We start from the raw sequence: 23,351 nt of genomic DNA, 5'->3' as shown, positions 1-23,351 counted from the left end.
AAATGGGAATTCCCTGGTGGTTCAGTGGTTAGGACTCAGGCACATTCACTGCCAGGGCCTGGGTTCAGTCCCTGGTTGGGGAACTAAGATCCTACATGCCACATGGTGTGGCCAAATTTTTTTTTAAAACGCAGCATGTATTTCTCATTGATTTTTAAACTTACTCATCTGCCCATCAATTTAATCATCTAGGTATTTGTTTATAATAAACAAATAGTTATTTAGTACCTGCTCTCATGTGCCAGACTTTGGACTAGGTGCTGGTGATGCAACAGTGATCAGATAACTGAATTGCTGCTCTCAGCTCACAGTCCAAACGCAGAGTCAAGACTGATAAACATGGAATTTCGATGCAAGAAGATAGGCATCGTGATAGATGAGAACACAGGCCAGTATCAGAGCATAGAGTCAGAATATGTCCCAGCAAGCAAGTTTCGTGATGGAGGTGATAACTGAACTATAATCTGAAGAACAGGTTGGATTTAGGTGGCCTTAGGATGGAGGGATATTCCAGGCAGAGAGACTCTATGCCTGCAAAGGCTCCGAGGTGCAGTGGGTTCCATGGCACCGAGACTGTAGATAATCCTGCATCATGGAAGTACGGTGACAGAGAGGGAAATGCTGGACTGTTTTAAAATAACAGGAGGTTCCAGGTGATCGAGGAACATGAGTTCCATTCTAGGAATTTGGATTCCATCCTGAATCTGTTGTCGAGCCATGGAAAAGTTTTTAAACAAGGAGTTGACATAATCAGAATATAAAGACTATTGGCCTGGGAATCAGGAGAGCTGTGTTCTAGACCTGACACCACCAGTAAGAGCTATGTAACTAGCAGTTTTGAGCTCTGAATACATAGTGGAGAGAACATGAAATTGGGAGCCAGGAGACGTGGGGTTAAGCCACAGGTCTGCTCCTTACTGGCTTATGATAGTGATTTCCTTTTCTGAAAGGGACTCAGCCTTATCATCTATAAAGTGAGGATAATTATGTTTGTGTAGATTAAATGAGGTCATGTGTGTGAAAACACTTTGTAAATTATAAAGCTCTTTATATGTATTTTTAAAATTACATGTATGTGTGATGGTATGTTATTTTATATCAGGTTAATGGTTCTCAATTTAGCTGCACATCCAAATCAACTGGGAAGCTTTTAAAATACAGATTCCTGGGCCCCTGTCTCCATATATTTTTTTCATGAGCATCTTTAGGTCGGTCTAAGGGATCTTTAAGAGAGATTTTTTAAGGTATTTTAAGAGAGCTTCCCTAGGTAGTTCTAGTATTTGAGAACTATGGATTGGGTTCACTCTTCCCTGACCCCTTCCAATCTTTCACATATTAAGGTTGAAATAAAAAATAATCAGAGATTTGTCCAAGGTCACAAAGTAGTTAGTGGCAAATCTTGGCCTAAAGTCAGTTCTCCTCTTTTTAAAAAAAATTTTATTTATTTACTTGTTTATCATTTTTGGCTGCACTGGGTCTTCATTTCTGCCCTTGGACTTTCGTTAGTTTCAGCAAGCAGGGGCTACTCTCTAATCGCGGTGCTTAGGTTTCTCACTGCAGTGGCTTCTCTTGTTGCAGAGCGTAGGCTCTAGAGTGTGCGGGCTTCAGTAGTTGTGGTACACAGGCTTAGTTGCCCCGCAGCATGTTATATCTTCCTGGACCAGGCACCAAACCCGTTTCCCCCTCATTGGCCGGCGGACTCCTAACCACTGGACCAGCAAGACACTCCAGATCTCTTGATGTTGAATTCAGTTCAGTGGCTTTTCTGCTTTACTTCAAGTCACTTAATTTAGTTATCAACGTGAAGAATTTTAGCTAATCTTTAATTCCTTCTCATTTCAAATGCTATAAAGACAATGTGTTAGTTGCTAAGTTGTGTCCGACTCTTTGCAACCCCATGGACTGTAGCCTCTATCTATGGGATTCTCTAGGCAAGAATACTGGAGTGGGTTGCCATTCCCTTCTCCAGGGGAATCTTCCCAACTTAGGGATAAAATCCAGGTCTCCCACATTAGTTAAACTTATTTCATGAAAAAAAGAGAATATTCCTTAATAGGTAGACAGAAAAAAAGGTTAAAGGAGAGGTTATTGAGACTTCATTCAGTGTGTGTTTGTTTCTTGGTTATTCAGGTCCTAAATATTCTTGAAAGTACTCAGGCCAGCTTGTATTTTGCGGAAGATCCTCCCACATCCCTCAAGTCCTTCAGGAGTCCTTCTCCTCTGTTCTTCGATAATGTTCCAAGCATTCCAGTGGAAGATGATGAAAGCCAGAATAATCCATCGCCACCTCATGATCCAAGTTTGAGAAAAGATAGAATGACTCAGAAGACTCCCTTTGAATGCAGCCAGTCTGAGGTCACATTCCTGGGCTTTGACAAAAGGACGGGGAGTAGGGGGAATGAGGACTCTCCCAGTGGGTCTGGGTCTCCTTTTGAGGAAAGCTGGTCTCCAAAGTGTGCAACTCCATCCCTGGACTTGAGAGCTCCCGGTGTGCATATGGACCCTTCTGCAGAAGCTCCAGGCCATTCCTATAGGAGCAGGCCAGTGGAGACTAGCTGTTCCTCCGTATTTTCCTGGAATGAATGTGAACAGTACAAAAAGGCATCAGTTTCTGCCGAGGATAAAGAAGAAAGCAAGAATTGCTCAGGCACTGAGTAAGGTCTTATCTGCGGAAGCCACTGTCTTCATCAGTAGTGCTGGAGGATAGGGATGATACATTTGGCTGATGCCCATCAACAGTGTGACCAATCCCATTCCATTCCTTCCCTTCCAACTTGTAGAACAGAGCGGCTTAAAAGTTTGTTTTAGTAGGATTATTGCCTCATGATCCAACCTGGGCTAAATTAAAACCATTCAGAATTACTTAAGATTGTGGACTATGACTTCAGACAAACAGAGCAGTCAAAACCTATTAGAAAGGATCTGGATTGCAGTGTCTTCTCTGTCACATCCATGTGAGTCCTTAGAGCTTCCAATCTGCTTCCAAGTACGTTCAGTTCAGTTGGATCCCATTGTTTTGGTTTAGCCTGCCTGCAGAGGTTGCAGGAAATGTCTAATTTGTAAATGTTAATAGAAATCTTTTTAAAGAATTGCCTTTTTGCTTATTTTAATTGAATCTTAGTATGTTTCTTTCATCCCTGTTAAGTCTGCATATGTGAAAATGAACCAGTTTCACCCTTGGTCATTACATGCCCAAGATCTGTATTTCTGTATTTAAACTCTTAGTTTATTTCATATAATATAGTTGTTGACTAGTATTATAATTTTTTACATACTTAGAGACTATTATATCCTGAGTAGACGATGAAATTTTAATCAAATAATTCTTGTTCCTGAGAAACTGGCTGGTCATAAGGGCCTCAGTCAGCTTTTTGTTTGATTCCAACTCTATGCCTTTACTCCTAGTGTTTACCAGATCTCTCCCTTTTGAAATTCTAGCCAGTCTTCCAGGGCTCACCATAATTGCCTCCTACAGGAAGCTTTCCTAATCTTTCCAGCCAATATTACTTACTTTATCAGCATTTCTACAGCAATTTCTCTTTTTTTTTCCATTTTTAAAGATTTTTTTATTGAAGTATTGTTGATTTACAATGTTAGCTTCTGGTGTACAGCAAAGTGATTCAGTTATACATATATATATAATATATATATGTGTATATATATATATATATATATACACGTATTCTTTTTCATATTCTTTCCCACTGTGGTTTACTACAAGATATTGAATATGCTTCCCTGTGCCATACAGTAAGTGCATGTGTGCTAAGTTGCTTCAGTCGTGTCTGACTCTTTGTGACCCTATGGACTGTAGCCTGCCATGCTCCTCTGTCCATGGGATTCTCCAGGCAAGAATACTGGAGTGGGTTGCCATGCCCTCCTCCAGGGCTATATAGTAGGACCTTGTTGTTTATGTTTTATATATCATGGTTTGTATCTACTAATCCCAAACTCCTAAACCTCCTTTCCTGTTTAATAATGATAAGTTTGTTTTCTGTGTCTGCGAGTCTGTTTATATCTTGTAAATAAGTTTATTTGTATCATCTGTGACAATTTCTTTGCCTTTCTGTTTTACACCTGTCACTTTCTGAATCATATCAAAGTTACCTATGTTATCTTTTCTCTCTTACTAGATGATAAATTCCCTGTATTAGTTTCCTACTGCTATCACAACAGTAGGTTAGTGGGTTAAAACAACATGAATTAATTATTATACAGCTCTGGAGGTCAGAAGTCCTTGGCATTCCTTCTGGAGGATCTCTGGGAGAGTTCGTTCCTTTGCCTTTTCTAGCTTCAAAATGCTATTTGCATTCTTTGGTTCATGCCTTCTTCCTCCATCCTCAAAGCCAGTATCTGTCAATCTTTAAATCTAGATCTGTCTTTCTGAGCTCTTCTTCATCACCTCTTCCTCTTACTTGGCCCTCCAAAAGATCCTTGTGATTGCATTGGGCCCACTCAGGTAATCCAGGAAAATCTCTGTATCTTAAGATCCTTTGTTTAATCACACCTGCAGTGTCCCATTTCTCCTATAAAGTTGTGTGTTCAGGATTAGGATACGGACATCTTTGGGACCATTACTCTGTTTATCATACTCCCTGACTGTGTAGGGTCCATCTCTTCTGGGCCTAGCATGTTATCCTATACAGAGCAGGTGTTTCCTTATATGTTAAATTGAGTGCCATTATCTCTGTGAACCCACATAATCAAAAATTCAGCTATAGTAAACATTCCTGAGTAAATTAACCAAGTAGGGATAATGAGTGTCTTTATGATGATGGACAGAAACACTCATGAAAACCATTTCCAGAGGATTTACAGAATCTCCCTCTCCAGGATGTTTACTATATAAGGGCAGACTTCTAATTTTCTCTGTATCAAAGGAATAGGCCCATTTTTTTGTAATTTTATTTTTTTGATGAATCAGTACAGTTGGGTTAATGATCATCAGATTGGAGTCCAGATTCAAGAGCAGTTATTCAAAGAAGGAAGTCATCAGAAATCAGGGTCAGGTTAACAGACCAAGGTCCAAAACATGGAGCTATGGTTCTGGGAAAAAGGATCTTATGGCAGGAAGTGAGGTTCAAAACACAATAAGCTGTAGCCTGATTGACGAGTCAAATAAAAGTCCCAGGCAAGCAGCTGGGAGAGGCCGTCTCCGAGGGCTAGTCTGACACATCCTGACTGTCTTCCCCATCTGAGCATGAAGTATGTTCACAGTGCTCCCAAACTGCACCTATGCTGAGACTGCCGGGGGGAGGAGTTGCACTAGACTTCATTGATCTTGCTTCTTGTGATGACCTGGCCTAGTTTGAAAACTCTTTGGATTATACCCAACTGTTGATTCCTTGTTAATCACAGGAAGCTGTGAAAGTCTTTGACATTAGGCTTTATAAATAGCTAGCCATTCTGAGGTCAATTTAGCTTCTCTCATGTAGGCTGAATGTATTTTGGCTGAATCGGGAAAATAAGCTTGGAATCTCATGAAGTTGCCACTAATAATTCAAACAAGGTAAACAAGATAATAAAGAACTGACTCTTTGTTAAACTGCTCTTCACTTTGAATCTGAATCCCCCAGTACCTTCAAAGAGAAATCATTAGGAAGTTCTGATTGACACCAGGCCCACACCATTATTCAGCACATGTGTAATCTGTTGGTATGTTGTTGATTGGAGCTTGCTTAATTGACTTAAAGCAGCATTTGTCAAACTTTAGTGTGCAACAAAATGACATGGAAGGCTTGTTAAAAACACAGATTGCTAGCTCCCAATCTGTTGCATAGAAGTTTGTTTATCACCTTGCTTGGGTGTGACTATTTTGGACATCTTAAAAACCAAGTCAGATTAACTGGCAATAACCTAATTAACAATATGGTAAGCAGATACTACTGTGGTTAAAAATAACCAGAATTTTCTATTGGATGACCCAGTCCTCCTTACTAGATTTTCCTTCTAATGCGTGTGTTAACTGATAGGAATTAAATCTCCCATCCTGCTATAGGCAATAAGAGGATACTTTAGTGGCCTCAGGATACAAAGACTAAGACACATGAAGAAATCAAGAATGAGTCCCCAAGTGTTCCCTATGATCAGTAAAGATAAATTAGTAAAGAATTTCATTTACCTTCATCTTTGTAATGTACCTTGGGCTATCTTCCAGGCAGATCCTATTTACTTGATAGATTCTTGTCCCATTTTATAGCCCCCAACACATGAAGAAAGTGTTTTCTTGTTTTTGAAGTTAGCTATGGGATTTTTGGCCTAGTCAATTTTATTGGCTTCTGGAGAATTGTTGTAATGATCTGTGACCCACTGCGTCGTTGTGAAGTTTCATGGGATGGTAGAACAGCTTGTGTAAAACAGCTTTTATGACCTGAGATAGAGTGAGTCTAGGAAGTGAAAGTTACATGAGAAGCATTTGTGACGCATCTACCAGAATCAAGGTACTGTGTTAGCTACTAGAGTACCTGGTAAGGAGCAAACATTTTATTAAGGATGAAAAGGCATCTGCCCAAGTTAACTGTTCTATTACAACATCTGTTATTTGAGCCACAAACTTTTGGAACTGAAAGTAAGGGCTGAAAGAGTAAGGAGGAGGCAGAGATTACTAGTACTGATGCCATCTTCAGCAGGCTTCCAATAAGAAATCTGAAGTGTCTACAAAAGCCTCACCACACCATCACCCCACACTGGAACTGCCTGTTGACTTCTTTCTGCTCCATAAAACTGAAACTTCCCTGGGGGTAGAGGCTATATCCTGGTCTTTTTGGTATCCTTAATGGCTAGCACAGTACCTGACACATAATATGGCCCACCAAATGAATGACTGAATCAAATAATCCTTCAAACCTCTTCAGAATCATTGGTATCTAGTATCTCAACACTGTCATTTAGTTTGCACCCAAAGTCTGTCTTTCTAATATCTAGACTGTCATCAATCATTTGTTTAAATAGTTCCACTTCATCTTCTTGGTTGAAAGTCTAATTTCAAATATTAATATCTGAGGCATTGTTGAAAAGAAGAATTAAAAATTGTGTACACATCTTATAAATTTGCCTCATGGTGAAAAACATTCCTAAATCATGTCTGCTGCTGCTGCTGCTGCTAAGTTGCATCAGTCGTGTCCGACTCTGTGCGACCCCATAGACGGCAGTCCAACCAACAGGCTCCTCTGTCCCTGGGATTCTCCAGGCAAGAACACTGGAGTGGGTTGCCATTTCCTTCTCCAGTCACGAAAGTGAAAAATGAAAGTGAAGTCGCTCAGTCATGTCTGACTCTTCGCGACCCCATGGACTGCAGCCCACCAGGCTCCTCCTTCCATGGGATTTTCCAGGCGAGAGTACTGGAGTGGGAATCATGTCTAGGCAATGATAAGCCAACATTTTGAATTTTGACAGAGAAGCTGATGTTTCTTGTATTTTGCTTCCATCTTTATGTCCCAGCTTATTTAGGTATATTAATGGTCCATTGAATTGCAAGTATTTTCTTGGGAAGCACTTTTATTCTGAAGATGCCTCCCAAACCTTCATTGCTCACCAAACTTTCACTTAAGAACCTTCTTGTTGATGTCATCTGCCTTACTGCAATTTTTTATGGTCAGCTCTATAAATATAATTTGAACATCTCCATTGTTTTTCAGTGACTCCTTAATTTTGAAACTTTCTTGCAGACTAATGTTAATTGGGATGGAGTATAAGAAAGTAGGAAGAGTGTACTTGAAGGAGGGTCAGACTCAGTTAATATTTGGGTATGCGAGCTACAGTCACACGTCATCTAAACTACTGAGCTGTGTTCTGTTACTATAAGATCAAGGAAAATGAGGTTCAAAGAAGTTGACTCTCATCCTAAGTAACACTGATGATGGCCTGAGAATACAAAGTGAAAATTATTTAAGCCCAGGACGTATCTGCTCTGAAGAGGAATAACATATTAGAGAAATGCAAATCAAAACTACAATGATATACCACCTCATACCAGTCAGAATGACTATCATCAAAAAATCCACAGACAACAAATGCTGGAGAGGGTGTGGAGGAAAGGGAACCCTCCCACACTATTTATGGGAGTGGAGATTGGTACAGCCTTTCTAGAAGGCAGTATGCATCAAAACTTTAAATGGTTCTGTTTACCCATTGCTTTTACCCAGAAATTTGTTTAGGAATTAATTCTAATGAATAAAAACTTCACAAGTATGTAAACATGAGGGGAAATAGGTACTTTTTAATGTTTATGATATTAAAATACTGGAAACAGTGTACATATCCTTCAATAGAAGACAGGTTAAATAAATTATAGCGCAAGTCTATAATTGAGTTATCCACATCTGCCTAATTTAAAATTGTTGAGACCTATGTTTACTGCTATGGAAAATTTGTCCTTGAAATGTTAGTGAATGAAAAAGCAGACCACAGAATAGCATGTTTAATATGAGCCCATTTATAATACTAGATATTTTTAAATTGGATATGTTTCATAGAGAAATCTTTGCTAAAATGTTAGTAATGGTTTCTTTCTGGGCTGTGGGATTTGGGTGATCATTACTTTTGTTAGACTTTTATGTATTTGAAATTTTTATAATGAGTATGTATCACTTTTATGATCAGAAAACAATAAAGCTATTTTTATTTTGGAGAAAATATTCTCTACATTTCTACCTTTGTCTGACTCTTTGCTCAGCTGTGTCCTTGATAGCAACTGGCAACTGGTTATCTTGCTTTTATTCCAATGCCCTTTATTTTTTTTGTCTTCCAACCTCCATGATATGGACACTTCCATACAGATTTATCTGGTATCCTCAGAGTAACAAGTTTTTAAAGGCAAAAGGCAGCCCAAGAAGCGAAAACCAGATGAGCAGAAATACAGAAGAATGGAGAAGAGATCACAGTATATAACTGAGAATATCTGTAATTGAATATTAGTTGATTTTGGTAAAATCTTTAAAAGTTTCTTTTAACATCTATGCTTAATTCAAGAAACAACCTACAGTTAAAGATCTTTTCACCCTAAAGTATCCATATCCTAGTCTGGTGCCCTACTATCCATTTTTAGCCTACATAAACATTTTAACCTGCTGAACTTAGTAGACTCTAATTGTAGTTACCAACTGAAAATAAAACTTGCAAGAGTGCAGAGAAAGAATGACTGAACACAGAGCTTTGCTCCAGCAGGTAGACATGGAGGTTATGAAACAAGTCTAATGGGATCCACAGTAATGTATTCATCATAAAGGGAAAAAGCAAAATATACTCCAGGGTAAAATACCAATTCTAATGATTTCTGTTTGGGACAGTTGTGGACATAAGGAAGTTACAGAGTATATGAATATGATAAAAAAATTTCCTTAGTAAATCTAGCTATAAGATAAATGAGTGTTGACTTCTTAAGAGCATAACACAGCCACAAATTTTGGTCTTTTATATCAAATTAATGTGTTGGTGCTATTCTTGTGTTTCCTAGAAGAGAAATGCCAGGCAACACCAATGGCGCCATCACTACAAAAATTTCAACAAAGTAAAGGAAACCAATACCTAAATACAGTGTAAAATGGAATCATTCTGAACAGCTCACTAGAGTGAGGTATAATTTTCTGGCAGTCTTCTTAGTCCCATTATTTACTGATGATGATTTCATGTCCTTCTGAAAGTGTACAGGGGGATTATAATGTACTTGCAGGACCATTAAGCACTGGATCTTGTGGGGTTTTTGAATGTTTATATCATAAGACTTTTAAAAGGGCTGCAATGACTTCAGCCAAGGGCACATATTAATCAATGACCTTTTATTGTTTGTATTTTATATACCTGGAGAAAAATGCGTGCTGCTTTTCCAGTATGCTTATAAACCCAGATACGCATGTTTATGCTAACTCACTGCCTGCAGCTCTAAGGCTCTTGCTGTGGTAGGCAGAGCACTCTCTGACATTTTCATTATGCATTTGTCTGGCAATTTGAAGAAGGAGAAATAATTCATGTGATTATCAGTATCCTGTTTTGGCCACTAAAATGTATTTCCTTAATAAAAAATCATCACCATATTTTAGGAGGCATGGTCTGACATGTGTTCATCTCTCTTCCCGTTTCGTACCCTGGCATTTTTTGCTCTTGATTTCTATGGTCATGTGAGTGAACGAGGTAACATCGCTGCATCACAGTTAAAAGAGCTCATCGATTAGACTGAAGCTACACTTAAACTCCCCTTCAGCCACTATTCCCAAGGCCACATGCTGGACCCTATAACCCCCGAAGCTGCCAAGCACCAGAGAATAACAGTATGTTGTCCTTGAGTTCATAGACTTTATCTGATCTCTCCATGTTGCCCTGCCTGTCCGTGACCATTCTCTTCCTCTTCCAATCTACTCCAAGTTTTTTCTTTGCATAGGCTGGGCCATGGGTTCACCTGTAATCAGTGATTGTGCTTGTGGAGAAATAGAATCTCTACTTTTTACCCACCACACTGAGCGTATTACATTTAACTTAAGTGATTATACATTTTCCCTTTTTTTCTCTTTCATCTGTAAAAGTGAGAATGGCTTCCTGTAGTATTACTCTCCTGCTAGCTATTTCAAACAGATGGAGTTTAATATTGGGAACTGGCGACCAAAGAGTTGGAAAGCCTAGAAGTGCAGAAAGAGAAAAATGTGAAGTTATCCAGAGAGTAATACTACAGGAAGCCATTCTCACTCTTACAGATGAAAGAGAGAAAAAAACGAAAATGTATAATTAAGAGCTCATGACCACTGACCTCTGAGGCTGCTGAGAACTTGCTACTGATGCTTCTGGAATAGTGTTGCCAAGGAGAAAAGCAGGAACTTGGACATGACCCTTGGCTACTGCCACTGCCAGGGGCCCAGTAAGAAGCCAGGAAAGAAAAAGTTTCTCCATTTCTTCCACATCCCATAATGAAAAGTTAGCTGCCAAGGGCATCTAGGATGTACAGTTTTGTCTGAACTATAGTGGAAAGCACAGAAGGACAAGCATGGAGCTAAAAGCCAACAGACAATTCTATTCTTCAGTCATTCAGCATTTATCCTCACCTTTGTACCCTATATTAAACTTTGCAGTGACAAAATCATACAAATAACAAACAATTCAAGATGCTGTCATTCTCCCCAAAGAGGAGACCCAAGGTCTCATCAGTCATCATTTCTGTCTCTAGGTGATCTTAATTTTTCTTCCACCTGGATTTTCTGACTATACAGGCAATCATCCCCGACATTTCTTATATAGGAGAAAAGAGAGGGAAAATAAAAATTGATAAATAATACACAGAGAAATACAAAACCAAGGAAATATGCTTGGCTGCTATGGCTTTTGTTTCTATTATTTGTCACAAGTCTGCAGTTTGCGTGTATAATATGCTTTTTTTAAAAAGAGTCTCCTTCCACCCTCCTTTTGCCCTCAGCCAGCACCCTGGTGATCTGGGTTTCCTTCCCTGAGGGTGTGCACCAAACCTTCATTCCTGAAGGGTGTCAGTCTTCACTGGCCCTGCCTTTATTAGTGTGTGACGACTGCACGTGTACTTTTACTCCTGGATATGGAACTGTTAGCACACACAGCTTCCTGGATTCCCTACTCAGACCTCCCTGCCCTTGTGCTCACCAATCTGATTCCCCTTGATAACTGTAGTCAGTACCCAGAAACCGTATAACAATCTACTTCTTTCTTCTTGGTTCAGTGGAAGAAAGAGCTCCAAAAGCCAGTCCCTCAAATTCCAATTCAGTGAAACCATGGTTGTGTCCACATGGGATCATTTCTCACTTGAGGTCTAGGACCTTTAAATTAGCAGAGCTCAGAGTCTTGGAAGAATGGATGGAAAGCCAAAAACATATGTGAGTGGGTATTTTTATTTTTCACAGCATTCTGGTCATTGAAAATGGAAAAAAAAATTTAATCGTCAATAACTTAAAATGTATCATCAAGTTAAATGTAACACGTTCAATGTGGTGGGTAAAAAGAACATTAGTTAATTCTGTCACTTAATTAGGGTATGTACTGTTCATTTTGTCTAAGGTCGTGCTGTTGTAGTGTAGTCGATAAGCCATGTCTCACTCTCTTGCAACCCCGTGTGAAAAACACCTCACGGCAGCGGTAGGTCCACAAGCTCAGTGAGAGCCAGTATGAAATGAATCTGACACACACACGCCCCCCACAAACAAGTATATGCACGTGCAAATGCGCATGCATTTACTCACACTTAACACAACTTTCAGTGGCAATGAATTCACTTGCCAGGCTTCTATGTCCATGGCATTTCCCAGGCAAGAACACTGGAGTGGGTTGCCATTTGCTTCTCCAGGGAATCTTCCCGACCCAGGGATTAAACCTGCCTCTCCTGTATTGGCAGGCAGACTCTTTACCACTGAAAGCTGTGTTAAGTGTAGGTAAATGCGTGCACATACGCATGTGTATATGTGCTTGTCTGTGGAGTATGTGTGTGTGTGTGTCTCAGATTCATCATTTTATACTAGCTGTTACTGAGCTTGTGGATCCACGAAGGCCTTGACGTGTTTTTCTCATAAACTACTGACAGCACACTTCTCCTTCATCCTTTCCCCATGTAATTGATTTTTATGAAATAAAACCCAAAGTGTATTACGTTTGTATTTTTATAACACTCTCCAACCATTTGTAAATGACTTCATAGCATCGTGCTTCAGTGCCATCTTGTTTGTTTGATTTATTGATTTCACCTTTTGAAGAAGCTCCTGACTAACGTTCCATTTCTTCTCACTCTCAGTTCTCATCACGCCCCCTTTCAGCATTGACTCCAGCCTTTCTAGCCTTTTCACACGCAAGGCTCATTCCCCTGCAGGACTTTTACCCTAGTAGTTCCCCTGCCTGGAACTCTCTCCCCAGAATTTCTCCCTCTGTAACTACTTTCTATTACCTTTTACGTTGTGTCTGTTTTCTCCAATATATTTGTCAGTGCATGGCACTATATTATATATTTATTTGTTTATCATCAGGTTTCTCTAGTGTATAAAATCCAGGAAGTCAGAGACTTTCACTTGTTCACACCTAGCTTCCTACCAACTTAGAAAACTTCCTATAACATTGCAGATGCTCCATAAACATTTCTTAAATACAAGAATTGTCTTTAAAGAAATTGGTTGATTTACAATATTGTGTTAGTTTCAAGTATACAGCAAAGTGACTCAGATATATACATATATATATATATATATATATATTCACACACAGATTCTTTTCCATTATAGTTTATTTCAAGATACTGACTATAGTTTCTTGTGCTATACAGCAGGACCTTGTTTAAGCTATATATAGTAATCTGTATTTGCTAATCCCACTAATTTGTTCCTACCTCCATTGGTAGCCACAAATTTGTTTTTTATGTCCGTGCATCTGTTTTTATTTTGTAAATAAATTCATTTGCCTTATTTCTTCAGTTCAGTTCAGTTCAGTCACTCAGTCATGTCTGACTCTTTGTGACCCCATGAACTGCAGTACACCAGGCCTCCCTGTCCAACGTGAACTCCCGGAGTCCACCCAAACCCATGTCCATTGTGTGGGTGATGCCATCCAGCCCTCTCATCCTCTGTCGTCCCCTTCTCCTCCCGCCCTCAATCTTTCCCAGCATCATGGTCTTTTCTAATGAGCCAGCATCATGTGGCCAAAGTACTGGAGTTTCAGCTTCAACATCAGTCCCTCCAATCAACATCCAGGACTGATCTCCTTTAGGATGGACTGCTTGGATCTCCTTGCAGTGCAAGGGACTCTCAAGAGTCTTCTCCAACACTACCGTTAAAAAGCATCAATTCTTCTGCACTCAGCTTTCTTTACAGTCCAACTCTCACATTCATACATGACCACTGGAAAAACCATAGCCTTGACTAGACGGACCTTTGTTGGCAAAGTAATGTCTCTGCTTTTTAATATGCTGTCTAGGTTGGTCATAACTACTTCCTAGGAGTAAGCGTCTTTTAATTTCTTGGCTGCAATCATCATTCACAGTGATTTTGGAGCCCAGAAAAATTAAGTCAGCCACAGTTTCCACTGTTTTCCCATCTATTTGCCATGAAGTGATGGGACCGGATGCCATGATCTTAGTTTTCTGAACGTTGAGCTTTAAGCCAACTTTTTCGCTCACCTCTTTCACTTTCATCTTTAGCTCTTCACTTTCTGCCATAAGGGTGGTGTCATCTGCATATCTGAGGTTATTGATATTTCTCCTGGCAATCTTGATTCCAGCTTGTGCTTCTTCCAGTTTCTCATTGTACTCTGCATATAAGTTAAATAAGCAGGGTGACAATACACAGCCTGGACATACTCCTTTTCCTATTTGGAACCAGTCTGTTGTTCCATGTCCAGTTCTTTTTTTTTTTTTATTAAAAAAAAATTTTTTTTTTCCATGTCCAGTTCTAACTGTCGCTTCCTGACCTGCATACAGGTTTCTCAAGAGGCAGGTCAGGTGGTCTGGTATTCCCATCTCTTTCAGAATTTTCCACAGTTTATTGTGATCCACACAGTCAAAGGCTTTGGCATAGTCAATAAAGCAGAGATAGATGTTTTTCTGGAACTCTCTTGCTTTTTCCATGATCCAGCGGATGTTGGCAATTTGATCTCTGGTTCCTTTGCCTTTTCTAAAACCAGCTTGAACATCTGGAAGTTCACGGTTCACATGTTGCTGAAACCTGGCTTGGAGAATTTTGAGCATTACTTTACTAGCGTGTGAGATGAGTGCAATTGTGTGGTAGTTTGAGCATTTTTTGGCATTACTTTTCTTTGGGATTAGAATGAAAACTGACCTTTTCCAGTCCTGTGGCCACTGCTGAGTTTTCCAAATTTGCTGACATATTGAGTGCAGCACTTTCACAACATCATCTTTTAAAATTTGAAATAGCTCAACTGGAATTTCATCATCTCCACTAGCTTTGTTCATAGTGATGCTTCCTAAGGCCCACCTGACTTCACAGTCCACAGGTGAGTGGGAATAATTACACCTTTGTGATTATCTGGGCCGTGAAGATCTTTTTGTACAGTTCTTCTGTGTATTCTTGCCACCTCTTCTTAATATCTTCTGCTTCTGTTAGGTCCATACAATTTCTGTCCTTTATTGAGCCCATCTTTGGATGAAATGTTCCCTGGTATCTCTGATTTTCTTGGAGATCTCTAGTCTTTCCCATTCTATTGTTTTCCTCTATTTCGTTGCATTGATTGCTGAGGAAGATTCCACATAATAGTTGTCTTATAATTTTTAGTTTGATTATCCAATCTTTAAGTTCCTTTCAGACTTGTATTGATGGCCAGTTTGATGAGATTGCTTTCTCTTTTCAAAAACTGTTGATAAAAAGTGCTCTACAGGATAAGGCCAATTTCAGAACCACGTGGCACTCCACCAAGTACTTTCTTTGAGGTTAATGGCTTAAAACCCAACATCCAAAAAGATCATGGCATCTGGTCCCATCACTTCATGGCAAATAGATATGAAAACAGTGACAGATTTTATTTTCTTGGGCTCCAAAATCACTGCAGATGGTTACTGAAGCCATGAAATTAAAAGATGCTTGCTTCTTGGAAGAAAAGCTATGACAAACCTAGTGTGTTAGTCACTTAGTTGTGTCCAACTCTTTTTGACCCCATGGACTGTAGCCTGCCAAGCTCCTCTGTCCATGGAATTCTCCAGGCAAGAATACTGAAGTGGGTTGCCATTCCCTTCCCCAGGTGATATTCCCAACCCTGGAATCGAACTGGTGTCTCTTGCATTGGCTGACAGATTCTTCACCACTTAGCCACCTAGGGGAGTGTCTCCTTCATTGCAGTCAGATTCTTTACTGTCTGAACCAACAAATCTAGACAGTGTATTAAAAAGCAGTGATGTTACTTTGCTGACAAAGGTCTGTAGAGTCAAAGCTATGGTTTTTCCAATAGTCGTGTATGGATGTGAGAGTTGGACCATAAAGAAGGCTGAGTGCCAAAGAATTGGTGCTTTTTAACGGTGGTGTTTGAGAAGACTGTTTAGAGTCACTTGGACTACAAGGAGATCAAACCAGTCAATCCTAAAGGAAATCAACCCTAAATAATCATTGGAGGGACTGATGCTGAAGCTGAAGCTCCAATTCTTTGGCCACCGGATGCGAAGAGATGACTCATTAGAAAAGACCCTGACGCTGGGAAAGATTGAGGGCAGGAGGAGAAGGGAATGACAGAGGATGAGATGGCTGGATGGCATCACCGACTTGATGGACATGAGTCTGAGCAAGCTCTGGGAGATGGTGAAGGACAGGGAAGCCTAGGGTGCTGCAGTCCATGGGGTCGCAGAGAGTCAGACATGACTGAACAGCAACAAATGTCTTTCCAGTATTTTTCTTTTTTTGGCCACACCACATGGCAAGCAGAACTTCTCTGACCAGGGATCAAATCCATGCTCCCTGCAATGGAAGCATGGGGTCTTATACAGTGGACCGCCAAGGAAGTCCATCTGTCCATAATTTTTAAAAACTAGGAATAAAGTCAACCAACTCTGATTTCATGTCATATTTAAAAATACTTCTCCATCTTGAATGCAAGATCCAAAATTCTTTAAATAGAACAAGAGGAACTTACAAACTTGTCCCAAACTGTTTTTCCATCATTTATATCTCATCACTACCTGCTTGCTGTCTCCTTTCTATAGACTTTGTATCTTTTGTTCTAGTCCCACTAAATTTGTTATGATTCCTGAAGCATACCACATCCCTTCTCATCTCCGTGTCTGAGCACATGCATTCCAGCTATCTGGAATGCCCTCCTCTCTCCACCCCACCTCCAGCTTGGCGCATCTTTAGATACCATTCGTAACTTAGCTAAGTCACTTTCCCATGAATTGTTCTCAAACTGTCCTGAGTGATTAATTACCTACTCCTCTGGTCTCCTTCAGTAATTTAGATTTTTCCACTTTCATCTTTTGCTATTGTTTATAATCATAGCCACTTTTTTCAGTGTTAAGATGGTGACCTCCTCTAGGTATGAAGTTAGGTGCTCATTGCTATTTACTGAATAAATTAAAAACATAATGAAATATTTAGTTCAGTATTTGTTGCAGTTTAAAGAAAGCAGGTCACCCTCAATAGGACTGACTTCAGCAAGGTTGGCACTGACCATGGTGAGTTTTTTGGGATTTATCTTAGCCTTGACATCTCAGAGACCTGAATTCATCAGTCTCTTTGGACTGGACTTTCTCTCAGTGGCAGAACTGCATTGACCAGGTTCATGGAGGTTTATAAAAATCAGCATAATCCTTCTGTACTTTCTAATGAAAAAATATAACTGTACAGAGAACTGAAATTCTCAAGGCACCCTATTAGTGCATTGTCCCCCTGCAGGCGAGTTATATTTGCAGCAATATGATATGGTCCAGGGGAATTTGCTGATCTTAAGTGTTTCTCAGTGAAGCAAGCTTGAGACTGTCTCATGCACTAGAGAAATAGTCTCGCCAACGAAACTTCATGCTTAACCAAGACTGCCACCCCCTGGGCAGGGCCTGGGTGATCCCCTTCAACTTGTCTGCTAACTCTTATTTCCTGTGCAGCTGTGGTCAACCAACATTTCTTGGCCCAGACAGGTCTTAAAGAAATTTCATTAAATGTCTGATGACAAGGTTCTGTTTGTATTTGCGTTTCCATTCTTCCCATTTATATAATCATGGATACTCTCTTAGTTTGTTCCTGTTCTTATTTATTGTATACAGAATTAACTAATTTAACTCTATGGACAACTATATTTTCACCTCATTGGCAACCCTGTTTAATGACAGCAAGACCTAAAAAGGCTGAGTGACTAATCAAGGTCTTAGAACTTGCCAGTGGATGAGGCAGACATTCATCCCTGGTATTGTGGCTCTAATCTTTATGCTTTCTATCATTCTTTTCATGTGGAAATTCCCCTTAATTATGCAAGCAGGCCTAGTTCTTAGCCTTTTTTTACCTGATTAAACACATAGTTTTTTGAAAGGCTTAAAAACTCTGACACATGATTGACACTTCTGTGATTTCTCTGGAAATCATATCCCATGGAGGTGCAAGAATTATAACTAGAAGGATGTTCATTGCCACGTGGTTTACAATAGTAAGCAGCTGAAAAGAACCTAAATGTTCAACGACAGGAAATTTGTGAAATAAATTATAAAAGACCCTGATGCCGGGAAAGATTGAAGCCAGGCAGAGAAGGGGACAACAGAGGATGAGATGGTTGGATGGCATCACTGACTCAATGGAGGTGAGTTTGAGCAAGCTCCAGGAGATGGTGAAGGACAGGAAAAGCCTGGGGTTCTGCAGTTCATGGGGTCGCAAAGAATCAGACATGACTGAGCAACTGAGCAACGATAGTTACTAACATTTTTATAAAGAATGTTCATCTTACAATGTTAAGTGGGAAAAGGCAGATTACTCAATACTATATAAAACAGGATCCTACTTAAAAAAAAAAAATAAATGTTTTGACTGTGCCCTGCAGCATGTGGGCTCTTAGTTCTCCAACCAGGGATTGAACCCATACCCTCTGCATGGGAAACATGGAGTCCTAACCACTGGACTGTCAGGAAAGTCTCAGGATCCTATTTTTTGCAAAAAGCAACTATATGGACACATAATTGTAGAAAAAGGACTAGAAGAAAACTAACAAAAGTACTAAAAGAACATGGGTAGGATTATAATGATGGTTCTCCGTTTTTTTAATTTTTTCTACAATGCATATGTATTACTTTAATTTTTAAAATGATCGCCATTATTAAGTAGTTGAAAATTAATTTTTATAATCTTATTTGATGGGATTTGAACAGAAAAGAAAACCATATGCAATAATATATCAGTATTTTTATTATGTAGCTTTCTGTGTAAGAAAGCTGCTTTTATCTTTCTACTTCACGTATTATTAATTTCCTGTAGTGATATTCCACTGGTGAAGCTCTTTAAACTTATTAATTGCTTGTATTTCTATCTGTATAAATGCAGACAAGTCTTTTGTTGTTGTTGTTCTTTAGGAAAAACTATTAAAAGATAGTGAGGATAATGACCCCCAAGCAAATAGTCATGGGACTCAGCTGAATTTGTTACAGTAATACAGTGATGTGATAACATTTTGTTTCTAATGTGGAGATAGTAGATTGTCTATGAAAGCTGCAGAATGTACTTCTTCCTAGACCATCCCCCGCAGATATTGCTTGATTGGAAGGGAGACCACAGGAGAACACAGGATAGACCAGCATGAAATATCCTCCCACTGATCCATCAGTCATGCTCTGTTTGTAGGTGAAGTGCAGCAGCAGTTGGATCAAGGAATGTTAATATTTCATCATAATTCAATTAAAATTTAATTCAATTTCTGAATTCAGAGGATTTAAAACCAGCATAATTAAAAGTAATAAAATGTACAGTCCTCTGATTCTCTTCTCTCTCATCCTCCTATCCTCATCTTCCCTCCAGGCTTTGTTTGCTCACTGCCCACCTCCCTCCCAGACAGCCCCACTTCTTTCTGATGGAATGTTCATTTGCTTGCAAAGAAATGTCTTTTTATTTTTAGCCTGCTCAAGATATTGTCACCCTTCCCATTATCTTCACAAAACCTGGCTCTCACAAAGAATACTGCTATGCTTCTTTTACAGTTTGGTCCAGGGAAGGGTGCTCATTCTTCCATGAACCAGACACCTCCAGGGCTGGGAGGAGGAGGTCCCACCCTTCCAGCTGCTCACTGCGGCTCTCAGCCCAAGGAGTCTTCATAGCTTTGGGTGCAGTGTGATCTGATTGGGCCCCTATGCACAGAAATGTCCCAGGCTTGGGGTCATTTTGAAATTCTTAACGGTCATCTTGAAATTCTTAACAATTGTTATGAGTGAATTATACTTCCTTCCAATTTATATTTTGAAATCCTAATCCTTAGTATCTCAACAATGTGCCTGTGTTTGAAAATAGGACCCTTTAATGAGGTCATTGGGGTAGGCCCTAATCCAGTATGATTGGCGTGAAAAGGAGATTCACGGGCACAAAGACTTCATAAAGACACAGGGAGAAAATAGCCATCTCCAAGCCAAGAAGAGGGGCTTCAAGATAAACTAAACCTGCCAGTATCTTGATCTCAAACATCTAGCCCCCAGAAACATGATAATATGTCAGTTGTTCAAGCCATTCAGTCTATAGTTCTCTGTTATAGCAACCTTAGCAAACTAACTTAACAGTTTCACCTTTTAATTTGTATTTTGTAAGTGAGGTCTGATGGAACAGGGGAGCCTATATCAGGGGCTCGGAACCTTGGCTCACATGGGGTTTCACCTCCCACTGCCTCCACACCCCTGGTTAGCTTCTTGCCTCCCAGTCTCCCCTTCCGTGACTGCCGGCACCCTGGGCCCCACCTTCCCTTTTCTGTCCTCTCCCCAGGGCAGTGACTGGGTCATGTCAGCAGAACAAACCCACCTGTGCCCCCCTGCTGCCCTCTGCCCATGGTGAGGGACAGGATGCAGGCACAGGCAGGGTGGGGCTGGGGGAACATTGCCTTGTGCCATCTTCAAGGAGGGTGGAAACACACCTCTCTCTAGACTGGAGGGGCCACAGTATGTGTTTGAATCTCTTGCCCATGCAAACCCAGGCACCGAGGATGGGGTTGTCCTTCTGCTCTGGGGTGGGGTGTTGGGCTGAGGGAAAGTGAAAAAGTAAAGTGAAAGTGTTAGTCCCTCAATCGTGTCCAACTCTTTGTAACTCCATGGACTGTAGTCCACCACGGTTAGGAAGATCCCCTGGAGAAGGAAATGGCTACCCCCTCCAGTATCTTGCCTGGAGAATCCCATGGACGGGGGGCTGAGGGAAGGGGAGACTGATTTTTTTTTTTGCCTCCAGCTGGAATGCAGCATCTCAAGTGGAATTCCAAAGCTAGTGGACCATGCCCTGAGTCATGGGACAGAGCAGCCACTGGGCATCTGTGAGGGTCTGCACACACTCTGCAGATATTCCCTGTGGCCAAGGAAGCAAGGCATGAAACAGTAAATAAAAGCAACATGACTGGTCAAGAGAGAACGACTACAGAAAGGAGAGAGTTTTTAATATTTTGGCACTCAACACGACTGAGCGACTGACCTGAACTGAATTGAACTGAACATCACTGTATTTGAACAAAAGCTCCTACATTTTCATTTTGTACTGGCCCCTACAAATTACATAGCCCTGCTGAGCTGCATACAAAATGATCAGCACTTTTAGGGCTTGTACAGTCTGGCTATTTCACCCTTCTCCTCAATACTCTGACTTCTATTCACACAGTTCACTTCCTTGGCTAGCTTCCTTATCCCCACTGCTAGCTAGCCATCACGGTGTGGTAATCCATTACTAATGTGTGAACCCGTCTACACACTTAATTCTGGTCTAGGACTGCTCCTGCAGTCCATTCTCCTTCGCGTTATCCAACCGCTTCATGTCTCAACCTCGGAGTCCTGATTTAATCCATAAACTCTGGGGCAGATCAGTCAGCTGCATGTCATTGAACACGTTAGCGGCTGTATTTGAGCCCCAGTGGCCTCAACTGTAAAATAAGGAGAATGCTATTAACTTCATAGTTTTGCTGTGAGGTTAAATTAAAATAACACACACGATGCACTTAGCATGGTGCCTGGGACATGGGTGTTCACATGGAATGGCTAGCATCTTCCTCTGGGATCACACCTTCCTATCCTTCTGGCTCTCACCCGTCAAACCGGCCTCCAACACTAAGAATTCCTGACTCTCAACTTCTCCCTTTTCTGTCAAGTTTCTTATGATACCTGCGCTCATCCCCAGACTTCACTTCTCAAAAAATCTTGGCAGCCTTTTCATCCTTTTCTGCCATAGTTGATCTGCAAAGTGTCTGGTCTGTGACACACTGCCCGGCTCCTCAGCAGTTCCCTGTGATGGGCTTTCTCTGCACCTGTACCCAGATGTGCAGGGGAAGGTCCAGGGCAGCACCGCGCAGGCGCGCGCCCGCCGCCGCCGCTCCCGCTCCTTTGCTGTAGCCCCGCCCGGTTTCGGAGTCTCAGGTCGACCTAGCAGCACTTGTTAGAAGGCTTATCTCCAAGCTCCCTTTCCTTTCTGTCCTCTGACCTGAGCCACTGTCCTCAGTTCCTACTTCAGAAGGAAAAAGCCCACAGTGGGCTTGCCTCTGCCTCCGTCTTCTGACGGACAGCCCGCGTACCCTCTGCTCTCCATGGATCTTCTTGGCCTTTTCTTTCTGGGCTCTAGACCTCCTGTCTCTCCTGCATTAGCTGGTCTTTACCATCAGGCTCTTATTTCCCATGTCTGCCTCTCCTCAACATAGAAACTTGATTATGTAGATTTTTCCCGTGTTTAGGAAGGAAACCCCTTCTTGATCATGTCTTCTCTAACTTCCTCTTTCTCAGCCAGGCTCTTTAATAAAGGAGATAGCACTGGCTCACTCCCTTCCTTTACTTCCTGTCTGTTCCTCAGCTCCTTGAAGAAACCGTTTGCCCTCCATTGCATGAAAATTTCTCTCTCTGAGACAGTTACCTTCTAAGGGCAATCAACAGTTAGTCTTCACCAGTCCTCTGATTCCTCTGCAGCGTCCGACATTGCCAAATTCTACTTCCTTCTGGAAGGGCTCACTCTCTCTCTCTCCGTCTCTCTCCCCTTCTCTCCTGGTTATATTTCTACCATTTTGACTCATTCCTCTCTTCTTTCCCTTCTTCTTCTCTTTCCCCCTCCTCCCTACTTCAGAAGGAAAAATAGAGAGACACCCTCCTTTCCTTCAGGTTTCCCCCACTCTGGGCTTCCACCTCCACCTTCTTTCCTCCTGTCACAGCCTCCCTTGATGAATTCACTTGCTCCCCTGACTGTAACCGCTCTGCATTTTCTGGTGAGCCCACAGTGCCAGGCCCCAGGCCCACTGCACCGAAGTAGCACAGCGGACTCAACATTGATCAGCCACTCCTCGGACCAGCTGAACGGACTGGGAGCAAATCGGTCAACCTCTGTAAGTCTCAGCTTCCTCATTTGTACGATGAGTAACATATTTCTTGAAGGGCTTATTGTGAGGATTCAAATAATGCAGAAACAGCACAGTTCCTGGCCCATATAAATGACTCAATAAATGCCAGTGACGCTGCTGTTGCTAATGGTGATGCTATTTAAGGGTAACTGTTATTTAAGCCTTGCTGAGTGTTTGTAAGATTCACCTACACCTGCTCTCTCCCACTGAAGAGACCGTGGACACTTCTTTTGCCCAACGGCACCTCTTTTTGTCTATAATCACAACATCTGGAGCTGCTGCCTGCTCTCTGCTTCTTCTCATGTCTAACCCACAAAGAGAGGGGTGCTCTATCTTGACTTCCTGACTTGAATAATCTCCTGTCTGACTTGGTCTTTCTGTGGGCTGCAGAATTTAAA

The 23,351-nt window shown here is 41.0% G+C and overlaps 2 protein-coding genes across 4 annotated transcripts in view; both read left to right on the top strand.

The window, feature by feature from the left end:
- IRAK3 (interleukin 1 receptor associated kinase 3) overlaps positions 1 to 3,115 on the top strand; it is a 58,448-nt gene extending 55,333 nt beyond the window's left edge. For both annotated transcript variants that reach the window (XM_069584713.1, XM_069584712.1), the window contains exon 12: positions 2,131 to 3,115. In XM_069584713.1, the coding sequence (XP_069440814.1) occupies positions 2,131 to 2,658 (528 nt within the window). In that variant the 3' untranslated portion in view covers positions 2,659 to 3,115. The remainder of the gene's footprint in view (positions 1 to 2,130) is intronic.
- An 18,853-nt stretch (positions 3,116 to 21,968) lies between these two features.
- Positions 21,969 to 23,351, top strand: part of HELB (DNA helicase B) — a 66,899-nt gene continuing 65,516 nt past the window's right edge. Inside the window, exon 1 of one of the 2 annotated variants that reach the window (XM_069584709.1) lies at positions 21,969 to 22,938. The gene's annotated coding sequence lies outside the window, so the exon portion shown is untranslated. The remainder of the gene's footprint in view (positions 22,939 to 23,351) is intronic. The other variant, XM_069584711.1, reaches the window with a different exon arrangement.

This window comes from Ovis canadensis, chromosome 3 (assembly GCF_042477335.2).
Source record: "Ovis canadensis isolate MfBH-ARS-UI-01 breed Bighorn chromosome 3, ARS-UI_OviCan_v2, whole genome shotgun sequence".
Lineage (NCBI taxonomy): Eukaryota > Metazoa > Chordata > Mammalia > Artiodactyla > Bovidae > Ovis > Ovis canadensis.
The sequence above is the reverse complement of the archived record's forward strand: the minus strand, read 5'-3'. Positions and strand labels throughout refer to the sequence as shown.